Source organism: Ranitomeya imitator, chromosome 5 (assembly GCF_032444005.1).
Source record: "Ranitomeya imitator isolate aRanImi1 chromosome 5, aRanImi1.pri, whole genome shotgun sequence".
Taxonomy (NCBI): domain Eukaryota; kingdom Metazoa; phylum Chordata; class Amphibia; order Anura; family Dendrobatidae; genus Ranitomeya; species Ranitomeya imitator.
In genome coordinates, this window is record NC_091286.1 from 386,601,586 (window position 1) to 386,619,289 (window position 17,704).

A 17,704-nucleotide genomic window follows, 5' to 3' on the forward strand; every position below is an offset into this window, starting at 1 on the left:
CTCTCTAGAGGTCGGACCACTGAGATGACAACCAATCCCAAGTACGAAGCTCTATAAGCCCTGTATGAATAGAGCAGAGATTCTGCATGATCTCCACCAGTTCCATAAAGAATGGAACAGAGCTGATGATCATGTATTGTTCCCTTCTCTGAATTGGTGGGGTCCCAACTATCAGACCCCCAACAATCAATAAGTTATTTCCTATTCTATTGATAGGGAATAAATAATAAAATTGGTTCAACCCCTTTATGAACCTGCGATTTCACATTTTTTGCACTTTTGTTTTTTCCTCCCCTTATTCCAAGAGTCATAATTTTTTTATTTTTCACTCAATATAGCTGTATGAAGACCTGTTTTTTTACAGGACAAGTTGGACTTGTGCTTTTTTATGTACCATGTTCCCTATATAGTAAAACTAACCTGGCAATATGATTCACGAGGTCAGTACAAGTTTGCAGATACTAAATAGGTTTGTTTTTCAGTGTTGGGGACAAAAAAAAAAAGACATTTATAAGAAAAAAAAACATTTGCTGCTTAGGTCAACATTTTCCTAGACTTGTAGTGTTTTTTTTTTTCAGGATCTGGGGCTGTGTGAGGGCTTATTTTTTGCAGTTTGAGCGGACTCTTTTTATGGATACCATTTTGAGGCAGATATGAGGTTTTGATTGCCTTTTTATTGCTTCATATTGCAATGTTGCAGCAGCCAAAAAAAACGTAATTCTGGAGTTTTGATTTGTTTTTTCCTCATTATGCTGTTAACCAATCAAATTGTTTTCATATTTTGATAGACCAGAAATTTCTGGACACAGTGACACAGTATTTTTTATTTAATATTTTAAATTGCTTTACTTTTCCCCTGACGAAGGAATTCATTTCTGAAACGCGCGTCGGGTGTGCGCGCGTGTTCAGGACGGTGAGGCACCCAAAGGTAATGCTTAGTATATTTCTCTGAATCACACATTGTTTGCACATAGCACTTTATTATCTTGCAGTATTGCTCTGCTTTCAGGGGAGTTTCCTATGTGTATGAGTGGATCCTTCCCTGAATTCATTTTTTGCACTTAAGCACTTTATTTTTTTTGCACAGTTCTTGTGGGACTTCCACTTGTTGCCATATACATGCTTTATATACTAATTGTATTTATTTTTGCACTTTGGCACGTATTTTTAGATTTTTCACTTTTAGAATAATTTCAGGGAATTATTTATACCCCGTTTTGGGGACTAATTACCTTGCACAGGTTCATTAGTGAGTTCTTTACAACTATGCTTATGGTTATGGGTTTATTCTCATTTTAAATATATGATATATACTGTCCTGATTCGCACACAGTTTGTTTACTTATAATTTTTTATATTGTTATACCTTTCTGTATCGCTACTACTAGTTAATAAAGATATTATTTTACATAATCCAGTCTGGTCTTCCCGATGCATCCATAGCTTTGGTGGTTGGGTTGTTTCTGGTCATGAGTGGCTTCCACTTCTTTACTTTGTTTTAACACCAAGGGTAATTACCATTATTAATTTATACAACAATTTCTAATTATCCTATAGTTTTTATTTTGTCCTAAGGTGTTTTAACATTATCTAACTTTATTTTCAATGGGGCAAAAAAGGGGGTGATTTCAACTTATGGGTTTTTCATTCTTTTAAAAAACATTTTTCACACTTTTTACTGACTTCATTAGTCCCCTTTAGGAGACTTGAATATGCCTGTGCTATACATATGGTTTCAGTTACTTCTATGTATAACAGAAATGATGATCTCTTATGAACGCCAGCCATGGGCCGAAGCTCACAGGAGATTCAAAATGACAGGCACAGGGGTCATCAGAAGACCCCTGGCTGTCATGACAACCCATCAGCACCCCGCCGAACATGTAACAGGGGTGCCAATGGGTGAGATTAAATCAGCCATCAAGTGCTGGGAAAGATGTGTGCTTGGCATGCTAGCCCACATCAAAGTCAGGGACACGACCTTTAAATATACACCAAAGGTTGTGAAGGGGTTAAACTCATAGCCACCAAAAAAAATTCTATTTTCTACTATATGCTATTCTAAAATAAATGGACTTCTGCTTGAATACTTACCGCCAAGATATCCAATGAGATATCAAGCACTTGTAAGCTTTTCAGAGCTTTAAAAATCTATAATGATATAAGACAGGCAATTATTTCTCATCTTGTAACTGTATAATAATATTTTATAAGATTCTATTATTACAATTTAGGTTGTACGCACAGTTTTGCCAAATCTCAATGGACCCATAACAAAAAGCACAAAAGCAGAAAAACAATAGGGAAAAGGCTGAGGCACACCAATAATAAAATATAAAAAAAAATCCATATATACTTTTTATTCACATATAAATACATGCAAAAGACATAAAAAAGGAACCATAAAAAAAGATTAAATATAAAAATGGAGTTTGTGGGTAAAGATCTTGTATAATGCCATGTACAGATGAGTAGGTAAGTTCATGGGACAGTTATGATCCCATTAAATGAAGTTTGTTTGTTTTTTTAAACTAATACACACTGGGCTTGCAGAGTTGAATATATCCATAGTTAGTGTGACATTTAGTCGATAGCCATTAGAGTAGAGCTCAGCAAAAACACTTAATAACAAAGGGCTGACAAACCGTATGGCCAATAACAAATGACAACTCAATCTAGGAAAAGTGATTTTAAGGGGTTTTATCCATTATATAAGAAAGGTAAATTGAGTGTGGAGACAAGTTGTGGTTGCCCTGTTAATCCCCTTATGTGTCTGGTATTATATAGGAGATGTTTCTATAGCTCATTTCTTTACTTTACAACATTCACAGAACAAACAGAAAAGTAAAAGCAGTGGTATAGCGGTCAGTTAATAAGGCCTAAGCTATACATAGTAGGAAAGCCTACAAAAGAAAAAAAAAAAAAAAAAAAAGAAATGCTCGATGAGATATATCTTGTCAATAATTGTCAAAAGGATAAAGCTGTAATGCTCATGTTAAAGAGGAAACAACAGTGGAGATCGCTGCCCAATACGTCACCATATGTCATAAGCTGAAAGGAGCTTAAAACTAGTGTTGAGCCACCTCCCTAGTGTTCGGGTTCGGTTCGATCAGGGAGGTGTTCGCCGAACTGTTCGTCGAACACCATCGAACCCCATTGAAACCAATGGCAGGCAAACACAAACACATACAAACACATGGAAAACACATAGAAAACACCTTAAAAAGGTGTCCAAAAGCTGACAAACTGCTCAGAAGACACAGCAAACATGGAAAAGTCACAACTACATATAGTCATGCGAAAAGAAAAGAGGTGGAGGAGTAAAAGGAGGAGGAGACACAGATATAGGCATGTCTTGCCCTTCTAAAATCAAGAAAGGCTGGAGTAAAAATCTAAACTCACTCTACCAACACCCAGACGTCTTGACAAAAAAAATTAAAAAAGAAATATCTTTCTGTAGAATAGTAGTTAGGTAAACAGGCAGTGTAGCTTGCTTCATGGGTGGGGTACGCTGCTGAGTATCACTAAATTCTACTAGGCCCAAACGGATTTCCTGGGCTAGATGCCGTTACAAAACAGTAGTTGGGTACACAGGCGGTGTAGCTTGCTTCATGGGTGGGGTACTCTGCTGAGTAGCACAAAATGCTCTTGCGTACAAAACGATTTCCTGGGCTAGATGCCGTTACAAAACAGTAGTTGGGTAAAAAGGCGGTGTAGCTTGCTTCATGGGTGAAGTACCCTGCTAAGTAGCACCAAATTCTATTAGGCCCAAAAGGATTTCCTGGGCTACATGCCGTTAAAAATAGTACTTCGGTAAACAGGCAGTGGGTGGCTGGGCTACTCTGCTGACTAGCAGACACTGAAGCTTTGGAGCAGACCTCTGAATCCCAGGCCATAGTATGAGGAAACAACTCTGCAGACAACCCCACCCACCTGGAATTGACGATGGCAACGTCATGTAAAACTCAGCAAGGGGACTAAATAAAAAAAAAAGTGTCTCCATTTTTTCCAAAAATTCGGCCACAGACACCACTTAAGTGGCATCAATTTTGCCAGAGTTTTTTTAAAACAGTTGGTGAGGTGATTTTCAAAAATCATCAAGCTTTTAGTCTCCCCAAGATGACACAGGGGTAGAAAAGTCCTTGCGGATCCAGGATTTGTTCATCTTGATGAACGTTAGTCTGTCTACATTGTCACTGGACAGCCGCGTGCGCTTATCTGTCACCACACCACCAGCAGCGCTGAACACACGTTCAGAGAGAACGCTGACTGCGGGGCACGACAGGATCTCCAAGGCGTGAGTGGAGAGCTCAGGCAATTTTTCAAGATTGGAAGCCCAAAATGAGCAAGAGTCCAGTTCCAGAGTCATGGCATCGATGTTAACTTGGAGATACTCTTGTACCATCCTCTCTAGGTGTTGGCTGTGCATCAGACTTCTTGTGTCCTGTGGCCTTGCAAAGGATGGTCTAAAAAATCTTGAAATGATTGGAAAAAATTGCTGTTACCACCAGATACGATGTTACTGTTACGGTATGAGTGATGATGACTCGATAGTCCCATGGTTGGCAAGTTACAACTCAGAGATTGACTACGTGCTCCATTGGTGTTTTGTGGAAAAGCAGATGTTAGATTCTGTAACAGTCTCTGCTGATACTCCTGCATGCGTGAATCCCTTTCTATGGCAGGAATTATTTTGCCAAATTTGCTTTTGTACCGGGGATCTAAGAGTGTGGCAACCCAGTAGTCGGCATTACTTCGGATTCTGACAATCTGAGGGTCATGTTGCAGGTAGTGCAGCAAGAAGGCATTCATGTGTCTTGTGCATCCAGGAGGACCAAGTCCTTGTTGTCTTGGCGGTGGCGAGGTGAGAATCATGCTTCCTTCGTCTGCCCTCTCCCCCCAACCTCGCACAACAGAAATTTGATCAAGGTCTCCCTCATCTGATGAGTCTTCCATGCCCAGCGCCAGTTCGTCCTCCACTTCTTCCTCGCCTCCTGCACCTTCCTCAACAGTTTGGCTGCTACCATGCGCCCTCGGTATCCCCTCTCCCCCAGCCTCCAATGCCAGCTGCCTTGGTGCAGCCAACCTGCTTGACCTTGGAGATATGATCCCTTCCGCATACGACGACTCCTGTTCCTCCTCCTCTTGTTCCACCCCCTGACTCCAAACACTGTGTAAGGTGTGCTCCAGCATGTAAATCACAGGAATGGTCATGCTGATAATGGCATCGTCAGCACTAAACATCTTCATTGCTATTTCAAAACTGTGCAGAAGGGTGCATAGGTCCCTAATCGGAGATCACTCCTGCAGCGTGATATACCCCACCTCTTGATCTCGTTGGCCCAGGCTATACGTCATAACGTATTGCACCAGGGCTCGTCGGTGCTGCAACATATGCAGAGTTGAATTCCACCGTGTGGGCACATCGCATTGCAGCCGGTGAACTGGCAGGCCTAACGACTTCTGTAGAGATGCAAGTCGTCGAGCTGCGGGATGCAAACGGCGGAAGTGAGCACCCAGCGACCGTGCCCTCTGCAGAAGCCCATCTAGTCCGGGATAGTGGGATAAAAATTTCTGGACAACCAGGTTCAAAATGTGAGCCATACAAGGCATGTGTGTGACATTGCCCCGGCAAAGGGCCGCACCCAGGTTTGCAGCATTGTCGCACACAGCCTTCCCTGGCTGCAGGTTGAGTTGAGACAACCATTGATGGAACTCGGTCTCCAGAGCTGACCACAACTCCTCTGCTGTGTGACTCACATTTCCCAGACATTTCAATGTAAACACTGCCTGATGCCGTTGAGCCCTGGTGATAGCATAGTGAGGAGGTGTGCAGGATTCCTTCTGCGCAGTTACAACGTGGGTGGCATTATCAGACAGGCTTTGGGTGCAGGTAGAGGACCGATAGGAGGTTGAGCAGGCAGAAGCAGTGGAGGAACTTCTAGATACAGAGGATCGATGAGCAACTCATGGCGACGGCAAGACTTGGACAGCAGCCCTTTCTCCTGATGTTTCCGTAGTTACCGAGTGCCCAGTCACCGGCACGTAACGCCCCTGTCCATGTCTACTCGTCCAAGTGTCTGTGGTGAAATGCACCCTGTCACACACAGAGTTTCTCAAGGAAGCGGTGATGTTGTGTGCGACATGCTAATCTAGCGTGGGCACAGCTTTCTTTGAGTAATAGTGGCGACTGGGCATCTGGTACAGGGGCACTGGGACGGACATAAGGTCTCAAAAATCCTCTGTGTCCACCAGGCGGAAAGGCAGCATTTCTGCAGCCAACAGCCTGCAGATGGAGAAATTCAACCTCCTAGCTTTGTCATGGCTAGGAGGAAATGGTCTTTTACTTGTCCACATCTGAGGGACTGAGGGCTAGCTGCCGTGCTTAGACGGAGTTGAGTAGGGTGTCCCTGGCAAACTGCTGGTCTGTGAGCAAGGTGCAAGCGGAGAGGTTATGTGGTCTTGATCAAAATGTGGTGTCGATGTCGGAGAGCACTCAACATTAGCAGGTGTTTCCACTAGCAAATGTCCTGACAACCTGCCAATCACACTGGCTGTTGTGGGTAAAGAGGTGGAAGGTCTGTATCCAAAACCATGTGCGACTGCTGTCCCCACAGTCACAGAGGATGAAGAGGACGCAGCTGCACTTGATGGGGCAGACGGTGGTTGACCCGGCCCACTAGGCCGCATTGTAGCACAGTGAGCTTCCCACTGCAACTTATGCCTCATATCCATGTGACGGTTCATGCATGAAGTACTCAAGCTAGTGATTTTTTGGCCTCTACTGAGATTTTGTTGAGAAATCTTACAGACAACATGAGTTGGGTCATCCTTTGCGATGTCAAAAAATGCCAAGGCTATGCAAGGCTTAGAGCCCGTGCGACCTGAAGAGCCACCACGACTTCTGGTCTGAGGCACAGTTGGGGTTTAGGATGCAGTTGTTGACACGCTTCCAGTACTCCGTCTGTCCAGGAAGGCACACCATTACCTCGTCTTCAGACTCGTCACTAGCATTCTCCTCCACCTCCTCTGCTGACCTCATGGACTGGCAGACTGTGGGATGACAGTAAGTGGGATCTACAACCTCATCATCATCCTGTGTGTTCTCACACCCGTCATCCTCAGAGCCAACCTCTTCCTGCCCCGACCGAAAAGTCAAGTTTTCATTCCAATCAGGTATCTCAGTCTCATCATCATCTTCCTCATTGTCTCCACCAACAGGAGTTACAGTTTGGGAACGAGAGTCTACATTATGCTCAGAACCTTCTTCATCTGGGCCTGGATTCAACTCACAAAGATTCTGGGCATCAGTGCAGATCATTTCCTCGTCTGGATTCACAGAAGCTCTGGAGCTGACCTCTGATTCCCAGGCTATAGTATGCGTAAACAGCTCTACAGACTCAACCATGTGTGTTACCCCATGATCAGACGGGCAGCTGGAGACTTGGGAGCTGTGAGGAAGCATGGGCGATTGGGGTGACATCTCTGAGGACTGGAGTAGTTGTGATGTTGAAGTTGATATGGAGGAGAGCCCACTTGAATGAGCACTTGATATCCGTTCAAGCACCTGCTGTTTTTGTGCCTCATCTGGAATTTTTGGCTATGCTTGTAGCGATGGTCGTAAAAAAGGGATCATATCAGATTGTCCACAAAAAGAAGTAGACATCTTACTTTGGCTGGAAGATGGTCTTTCTTCTGCAGATGTTACTGTTGCTTTACCACCTAGCCCATGGACACAACCTTTTTTTCCCCTTTCCAACACGCCTATTCCTCTTTCCACCAGCAGCAGGCCTTTTGCCACTCATTTTAGTGCTTAACTAATTGGCAACTCTGTATCTGTAGTTGTTGGCACAACAACCAATGGATGAAAACCGAGCAGAACTGAGTGGCCAAACTGTGGTACTAGGCCAAAAACTAATAACTGGATTAGATGCAGTGAAAATAGAGATACACAGGCAGTATAGTTTGTTTCACAGGCGGGCTACTCTGCTGACGTGCAGACACTGCTCCTAGGCCCTAAACTATTAACTGGGTTAGATGCTGTAAAAATTGAGATACACAGGCAGCGTAGCTAGCTTCACAGGTGGGCTACTGAGATGACTATCAGACAATGCTACTAGCCCAAAAGGATTGGCTGAGCTAGATTACACCAAATGCTGTGACAAACACTTGCACAGCACTGGCACAGACCTGCCTGGCAATCAGTGCTATGAACTGCTGTAACCTACCCTGAAATGGGCTGATATTACAACTAGTCCCGACTCCCTAAACCTCTCTCTCTGACAATTCGCTCCAAAAAAAACCACTCTTTGTCTGTATAGCCGCCACAGCAGCAGCGGTGCCGTCTAACACTAAGCTGCAGCAGTGAGGAAATGGTGGCGACGGGGCAAATGGCTGGTTCTTATAGGGCAAGGACATGTGACATACACAGACAATGACACATGCCCTTGCTTGTGTGCATCACATGCACATTGCTGTGTGTGCGCACTACTGATAGGCTGAGAGACTGCACCACCCCATTGTAAATGCAGGAAAGAAATTTAAAAAAATGGAGATCAGCGTTATTTCAGCACAGATCTATCCCCCGCCCACTATACACTGAAACAGTCTATTAACCATGATAAACAGTTTTAATGTGCAAATCAAGCGAGGCTTTTGCTGAACGAACAGCTATCGAACAAACAGACGAATTTAAGCAAATTGTTCGGGTTCGTCGAACGATGCGAACACCGCCCAAAACAGCTCGAATTTGAGATTGGTGAACAGTTTGACTCGAACACCGCTCATCTCTACTTAAAACCCTCAAATTGACTATTGCTTCCCAAACTGTGTCCCCAACACCCCATTCCCATAATCCCCGATTTACTCCCCTGTCACATTTACTTTCCTTGCTTTGACAATGCTAAATGTATATAAAGCCTATTTGAGTTGAGTTAAGCATCAGGCACCAACTGCTATATCTGTAACTAAATCTCAGCAAGCAGTTTTAATGTCTTTCTGCTGCATAATTTTTTTTAGAATAAGACCTTTTCCTATCAATATGCCTTTTGTCAAATAAGGTTTTTTTTTGTACATTTTAGTACTTTTGGGATTAAAATATTGATTTTGTTTTTGTGTTTTTTGCTTTTCTTATGAGAGAATGCTCTGACATGTGAGAATAGTCTTAATCTGTCAGCAGATCGAGGGTTCCTTTGTAAGGTCTTAAAAGTTTAACATCACAGGGGGCCAATGGGCCGACAGTCTGCAGCGCTTTACAAGTATTAAGGTACCTTCACACTAAACGACGCTGCAGCGATCCAGACAACGATCCGGATCGCTGCAGCGTCGCTGTTTGGTCGCTGGAGAGCTGTCACACAGACCGCTCTCCAGCGACCAACGATGCCGGGCCGCGCTTAGTAACCCGATGTTTACCCTGGTTACCATCCTAAAAGTAAAAAAAACAAACGCTACATACTTACCTACCGCTGTCTGTCCCCGGCGCTGTGCTTCTCTGCACTGACTGTGAGCGCCGGGCAGCCGGAAAGCAGAGCGGTGACGTCACCGCTGTGCTTTCCGGCCGCTGTGCTCACAGCCAGTGCAGAAAAGCACAGCGCCGGGGACAGACAGTGTTTGTTTTTTTTACTTTTAGGATGGTAACCAGGGTAAACGTCGGGTTACTAAGCGCGGCCCTGCGCTTAGTAACCCGATGTTTACCCTGGTTACCAGCGAAGACATCGCTGAATCGGTGTCACACACGCCGATTCAGCGATGTCAGCGGGAGAGCCAGCGACCAAAGAAAGGTCTGGCCCTCTAGCCCCGACCAACGACATCACAGCAGGATTCTGATCGCTGCTGCGTGTCAAACTAAACGATATCGCTAGCGAGGACGCTGCAACGTCACGGTTTGCTAGCGATATCGTTTAGTGTGAAGGTACTTTTACCCTTATGTTGGCGCTATAAAATTATAATATTATTGTTGACTGTCAGGTGCTGCAACCTGTATAGATACGGCGCTTGTGCTGACGTCAGAAAGGTGAAGGGAGTTCACTGGCTGTGAACTAGAAAGACCTGTCTGACAGCACCGCGAGCAGGAGAACTTTCTCACGCTCGCAGTGCCCTCAGAGAGGTAATAAGAGTTCACAGGGTTCAGTGCCTTTGCTAAATGACAGGCTGCATGGTTGCATCATGCAACTATGCAGCCTGCCATCTAAATGTAGTAGAGATGGACCTGTGACAAATGGATTAGCAGCATCTCTGCGGAAAGGTGAGGAATATTGTTGTTAGTTATAAAAAAAAGCAAACAAAAATAAACACTTTTGCAAATGATGAGGGCATCGAGGAACGGGCGAGGTTTTAAGTATAGTTTAATGAACCATTAAACCATTAACTTTTCTGGGGCTGCTGAGAGCTGGTGTTTTTAGCCTGGGGGGTGCAGTGTCCATGACTCCATCCTAGGCTATTATCAGACGGAAGCTGTCTGCATAGCATTTGATGGTTATTAATTATAGGGGAACCTCACATTTTTTTTGGGGGGTAGGATCTCCCATTTTAATAGCCAATAAATGCTAAATTATACAGCTGTGAGCTGATATTAATAGCCTGGGAAGCTCCAGTGAGTATTACCTCCTTCCCAGGCTATAAACATCAGCCCCCAGCTGTCTGCATCCCTTTGCTTTTCCCTCTTTCCTTCTGCTGGTTACGAAAATTGCACGGGAGCCCACGCCACTTTTTTTCTTTTATTAATTAAATACGGTACATGTACAGTAAGCTGCACACGCACTGTACTAATTGTATTTGTCACTGACATCTATATATCTACCCACTCTGTCTGTAACCCATCTCTCTTCTATCCAGTTGGCTCCTGCTGTGAGGTTACTGTACGCAGCACATGAATTGCTGATAGAGATATAGATAGATAGTTTAGGTCACTTAGAAATGTGCTTATTTTTTAAAGAAAAGCACAGTTTTTTTTTCTAATGAAGCCAACATTAAATGATTCAGAAATACACTCTATACATTGTTAATGTGTTAAATGACTATTCTAGCTGCAAAAGTCTGGTTTGTAATGCAATATCTTCATAGGTGTATGGAGGCCCATTTCCAACAACCATCACTCCAGTGTTCTTATGGTACTTTGTGCTTGCTGTGTAAGAAGGCTAATGGATGGTTAGAATACCCTTGAATGCCCTTGTGCAAGTATGTTAGCACAGCTGAAAACAGTTTGGCTGATTGAAGAACCTATAAACCTGACCTTCCTTTGAGCTAGTTGAGAATCTGGATCATTTGTTGGTTCCATTAAACTCTCAAAATGGCCAGAAAAAAAGAACTTTCATGTTAAACTCGACAGTCTATTCTAGTTCTTACAAATAAGGGCTATTCCATGTGAGAAATTGCCAAGAAACTGAAGATTTTCTACAATGGTTTGTACTACTCCCTTTAGAGGAGAGCATAAACAGGCTCTAACCAGAGTAGAAAGAGAAGTGGGAGGCTCTGCTACAAAACTGAGCAACAAGACAAGTACATTAGAGTCTGTAAATTGAGAAATCGATGCCTCACAGGTCCTCAACTGGCAGCTTCATTAAATAGTACACGCAAAACGCCAGTGTCAACGTCTACAGTGAAGAGGCGACTCTGGGATGCTTGCCTTCAGGTCAGAGTGGCAAAGAAAATGCCATATCTGAGACTGGCTAATAAAAGGAAAAGATTTATATCGGCAAAAGAACACAGACATTGGTCAGAGGAAGATTGTTAAAAAGTGTTATGGACAGACGAATCCAAGTTTGAGGTGTTTGGATCACACAGAAGACTTTTTGAGCAAGGCCTGGTTTCAAGGAGGGCAGCAAAGAAGCCACTTCTCTCCAGAAAAAACATCAGGGACCGACAGATATTCTGCAAAAGGTACAGGGAGTGGACTGCTGAGGACTGGGGCAAAGTCATTTTCTCTGATGAATCCCCTTTTCGATTGTTTGGGACATCTGGAAAACAGCTTATTTGCAGAAGAAGAGGTGAGCGCTACCACCAATCTTGTCTCATGCCAACTGTAAAGCATCCTGAAACCATTCATGTGTGGGGTTGCTTCTCAGCCAAGGGAATCGGCTCACTCACAGTCTTGCCTAAAAACACAGCCATGAATAAAGAATGGTACCAGAATGTCCTCCAAGAGCAACTTCTCCGAACCGTCCAAGAGCAGTTTGGCTTCCAACAATGCCTTTTCCAGCATGATGGAGCACCTTGCCATAAAGCAAAGGTGATAGCTAAATGGCTCAATGGAACAAAACAGGGATTTTGGGTCCATGGCCTGGAAACTCCCCAGATCTTAATCCCATTGAGAACTTGTGGTCAATCATCAAGAGACGGGTGGACAAACAAAAACCAACAAATTCTGGCAAAATGCAAGCATTGATTATGCAAGTATGGACTGCTATCAGTCAGGATTTGGTCCAGAAGTTGATTGAGAGCATGCCAGGGAGAATTGCAGAGGTCTTGAAGAAGAAGGGTCAACACTGCAAATATTGACTTGCAGCATTAACTCATTCTAACTGTCAATATAACCTACTGGTACTCATAATATGATTGCAATTATATTTCTGTATGTGATATAAACATCAGACAAACACTAATAAAAACCAGAGGGCAGCAGATCATGTGAAAATATAATTTTGGTGTCATTCTCAAAAATTTTGGCCATGACTGTACAAAGCCATCCATAAACTGTATCATCCATATATCTCTGAACTAATCTCCAGATATCTTCCCTCACGTAATCTCTGGTCCTCCCAAGACCCCCTATTCGCTCCTTACCCAACTGCCTCCAAGACTTCTCCCGAATATCCCCCATTCTCTGCAATTCTTTGCCCTAACACGTCCGACTATCAACCACATTCGGATCCTTCAGACAGAACCTGAAAACCCACCTCTTCAGGAAAGCTTACTGCCTGCACTGACCCCGCTGCCTCCTCACCACTACCAGAGCAACAGCCTCACCAACACCGGAGCTCCTACAACCCTCGTCCAACTGTCTCTTCCCCAACATCCTGTAGAAAGTATGCCTGCAAGGGCAGGGTCCTCGGCCATCTGTATCAGTCTGTAATTGGTAGTTTGCTTACTGTAAGTGACCTAAACATACTGATCAACCAGGCAATTCTTAAACTGCACGTTAAATCAAAAGTGTGTTGTTATTTTTTGGATAAAAAGTTACAACTTTATTAATACAAAACAATACATACATTAAATTAAAATAAAGCCTTTGAGGCATGTATAATGTAGGTAGGAATGCAGATAAATGTCCTACATAAATCTGATTGATGTTCAGCTTCTAAATGTACTCCAATATGCCGATAATCCACTTTCCAATGAATGGAGAAATAGGAGTAAATGTATTCGCCAGTCGATTTCCTAGTGTGTGGTTGGTAAATGTACAAAGTGCCTGTGCAGCGCTCCAGCCACCTGTGCTAGCACACACTGGCCACCAGCATGAAGGACGTTTCCTTTGAAACATAGTGATAGTCCACAATCTATTTTGGCAGACTTTCCTGCATCCTTTGTGTAGAGTGTGTGCTTGGTTTCTCTTATTGCGTTCACTGGAAACATGATTACCAGCATATTGGAGTACTTTTACAAGCTGAACCTCAATGAGATTTAGGTAGTGTGTACCCAAGGGTAGGTGCACTAGTATATCTGCATATGTATTCAATTAAGTTAACATTACTTTTCTAATTTGCTATCTGGTCTCCCCAGTAATTGAACAAGTATAAGGGAATTTATAACCATTTTTAAGATTATACTGATACAGAGATATATGTGTATATAGTAGTGTATTTCTATGTACCTGTATTCTAGAAGTAATGTATAAGATTTTGTTTCCAATAAAATTACTAAAAATTACAATTAGCTTTTTAAAAAACCATAAACATCACACATCAGCAAATAACATGGACATATGTAGTGCCCCTATAATCGTAACAACCCAGGCAATACAGTCAAATGATTTACTGTGTCCATTATTTATACAGTGTGCTGAAATCGGCACCAAAAATGCATTAAATAAGGGTGGTGGAAGGAATGAAAATCCCCCCCCCCCCAAAAAAAAAAAAATAAATAAATAAATAAAATAAATAAAAATAGTTTGGTGCACACATCTGTAGAAAACAAAAAATAATATTTATGCAAAGTGTGAACATTGCCTTACGGACCCCAAAAAGTGAGAGTTAATATATTGAAGCTTACATAAAAATGAGGAAGTTTTTATGATGAATAAATAAAGCCTTAGGTCTCATCTAGACATGAGCATAATGTACGAATGATGTTGTGCCAGCGTTGGTTAATCAAAAACCGTGCCGTGGACACCAAAAGATAAATTCATGGACCTTCAGTCCAGCTACCACCGACCTGGACTCTGAATAAATTTTTCCCATTAACGCCTCCAAGACCTCTTCACCCATCCTCAAGAACGCTGTGCCCAAACACATATGACTAGTGTTGAGCATTCCGATACCGCAAGTATCGGGTTCCGGCCGATATTTGCGGTATCGGAATTGCGATACCGAGTTCCGATATTTACCGCATATCGGATACCGGAATCGGAAGTGCCCAGGCCCCAGAATTCAAACTGCACGAATTCAGCCAATGAGGAATGATTTCAAGTGTGGGCACATCCTGTTCAGCATGGTGGGCATGTAACTACTGGCAAGGCTGTGATTGGCTGCTGAAATGATTTCATGATGAACTATAAAAAACGCTGCCGCCATTTTGCGCTCACACTGCTGTGATTTCAGTTAGGGACAGGACGCTGTGTTCTAACTGAGGGCCAGTTGAGATAGCGAATTGCTTCATTGCGCTTTTCCCAGGCTAATTTAGCAACCGCTGTTTGTTTACCTTGCTCTTGCCTTGCAGCGCTGTTTTAACAGCGTTCTGCAAGGTCTGTGTGTGTGTGTGTCTGTGCGTGTGTGTGTGTGTGTGTGTGTGTGTGTGCAGCCATAGCCGGTTGTATTCAGCTCAGGGGGTTCACACTGCCTCATACTGTTCTATCCATTGTCCTTTTTTGCTAATAGTGCAGCCTGCTGCACATTTTTTCAAAAATTTCCTATTAGTGGCTTTCCACCCGTATCCAGCAAAATTGTGGAAAAACACTACATAGGATAACAGAGGAGGGTTTTGGGGCCTTGCAGCACTGTTTACGGCTGTCTGCACGGTCTCCGTGTGAGTGCAGCTCGCCCTGTAGTCTGTGTGCAGCCACAGCCGGTTGTATTCAGCTCAGGGTGCGTCACTGTCTCATACTGTAAAATACATTGTCCTTTTTTGCTAATAGTGCAGCCTGCTGCACATTTTTTTCAAAAATTTCCTATTAGTGGCTTTCCACCCGTATCTAGCAAAATAGTGGAAAAACACTACATAGGATAACATAGAGGAGGTTTTTTGGGCCTTGCAGCGCCGTTTACGGCTGTCTGCACGGTCCCCGTGTGAGTGAAACTCGCTCTGTAGTCAGATCTGCCCCCCCCCCAAAAAAAAGTAAAGTTCACCAAACACACCACTTCACAGTTGTGTAGGCCACATTAGCTCATAATAAAGTCTAGTCCACACTTTAGAAAATTAGTGTTTCTTATACCTGTTAGGAGGAGCTGTTCAGGAATAAGCACACTAAGCCTTTAGTACTTTTCTGCTTATCTTTATCTGTCAACCAAGATGAAGAGGGCAGGGATTAAGGCACGTGGGCGTGGAGCAGGGAGAGGACGTGGTGATTCTGTGCCTGCTGCGGGCACCGGTGACTCATCATCACTCAGTTTCAGCAGGGAACAGTCCTTCGTGCGCAGCTTTGTAGGAGAGCGCCGTACACTGCTGCTGCGTGAAGATCAAATTGAAGCCGTTGTCGGATGGATGGCAGCTAACGCATCGACTTCAATTAGTGCCACATCCTCTCAGGCACCGAGCACTGGAGAGCAGCCATCTGTCTCTTCACCACCTGCCAAATTGGCCAGGCAGTCAAAGAGCCCAGGACAGGAGCCGTCTCTACTTCTGTTCTCTGAATCTCTTGGCTTGGAAACAGGGGGCCAGCCAAGCAGCATTTGAGAAACTGAAGAAGAGGCAGTGTGCAGTGATGCCCAACAGCTTTGTCTCTCTGACTCTGAAGAGGCGGGTGGGCCAGTGCCTCCGGTCACCACAGCGCAGTATACATCTGATGATGAGGCTCAGGTGGCACTTTATGGTGCGTACTGTGCTGCCGAGACTACCCAGGAGGAGCAGTTGGTGGCAGAGGGTAGTGGAGATGACGAGGTCCTTGACCCATCGTGGCGTGAGGTACAGGAAGGTGGTGGGAGCAGCTCTGAGGAAGAGATTCCCCGAACGGGCCAAAGAGGGAGAGGGAGGGGGAAGACTGCGGAGCCTGTAGCCTCCACTTTAGCACCCGTTAGGAGCCTGTCTCTTCCAAAAGCCAAAAAGGGCGCTCCCAAGACTTGCAGTGCCTGGTCCTTTTTTGACACAGTTGCAGATGACATTTGCTTTGTCAAATGCAAGCTGTGTAATCAGAAAGTCAAAACAGGGAAAAGTGTCAGCAACCTCAATACCACAAATATATGGAAACATGTGCGGAACAGGCACGCGGTGGAGTTACAAAAACACACTGAAGACCTAGGCGAACCAACAGCGGCAGCTGCCACCTCTTCAGCTCGTGTTGCCTCTTCCTCCAGCTCACACACAGCTGATTCGGCTTCCTCCCTGGATCGCCATGGAAGAGCCTCTGGCACTGTTGTCCAGAGACCCACTGTAATTCCACCCACAGCACCACGTTCCCAGTCATCCTCACACTCCCAGCCCAGTCTACAGCCATCGGTAGTACAGGTATGGGAGAAAAGGCGGCCATTCTCGGCAAACCACCCCCGAGCACAGGCTCTGAATGCAGGCATTGCCAAACTTCTGTCACTGGAAATGCTCTCATTCAGGCTGGTGGAGACTGACAGCTTCCGTGACTTGATGGCATTGGCAGTCTCAGAGTACAATGTGCCCAGCTGCTTTTATTTCAGCAGGCAAGCTGTCCCTGCCCTGCACAAGCATGTGGAGGGACACATAAAACACGCGCTACTGAACGCCGTCAGTAGCAAGGTCCACCTCACCACCGATGCGTGGACCAGTCAACATGGACAGGGGCGATACCTTTCCCTCACTGCCCATTGGGTTAATGTTGCTGAGCCGGGTACAGATCGTGCGAGTGGCGCAGGACGTGTCCTGCCCACTCCAAGGATTGCAGGAATCCAGTCTGTACGCATTGACTCCTCCTCATACACAAGTTCCTCAGAATCATCGCTGCAGGAGCCGTCACAGTCCACCTCCACATGGACCCGTGAACGTTTACCTGTTACGACTGACATGAGCACAGCCGTGGCCAAATGTCAACAGGCCGTCTTGAAATTAGTTTTTTTGGGGAATCGAAGCCACACAGCGCAGGAGCTCTGGAATGCCATCAAGCAGGAGAGCGATGTGTGGTTTGTGCCAGCGAATCTCCAGCCAGGCATGGTAGTGTGTGACAATGGTCGAAATCTGGTGGCAGCTTTGGCTGTTGGCAACCTCACTTACATCCCATGTCTGGCACATGTGCTCAATTTGGTTGTGCAGAGTTTTCTGAGGGACTATCCAGATCTTGATGCACTGCTGCACAAGGTCCGCCTAGAGTGTGCTCACTTGTGGCATTCCAGCACGGCAAGATCGAGCATTGCAGGTCTGCAGCGCCGATTCC

At 44.6% G+C, this 17,704-nt stretch overlaps 1 protein-coding gene across 1 annotated transcript in view; it reads right to left on the reverse strand.

Annotated features, from left to right (window-relative positions):
* LOC138637766 (elongin-A-like) overlaps positions 1–17,704 on the reverse strand; it is an 80,576-nt gene that overhangs the window by 40,940 nt on the left and 21,932 nt on the right. Inside the window, exons 3-4 of the mRNA XM_069726684.1 lie at positions 6,989–7,138; positions 2,095–2,151 (exon numbers count right to left, since the gene is read on the reverse strand). Of these exons, the coding sequence (XP_069582785.1) occupies positions 2,095–2,151; positions 6,989–7,138 (207 nt within the window). The remainder of the gene's footprint in view (positions 1–2,094; positions 2,152–6,988; positions 7,139–17,704) is intronic.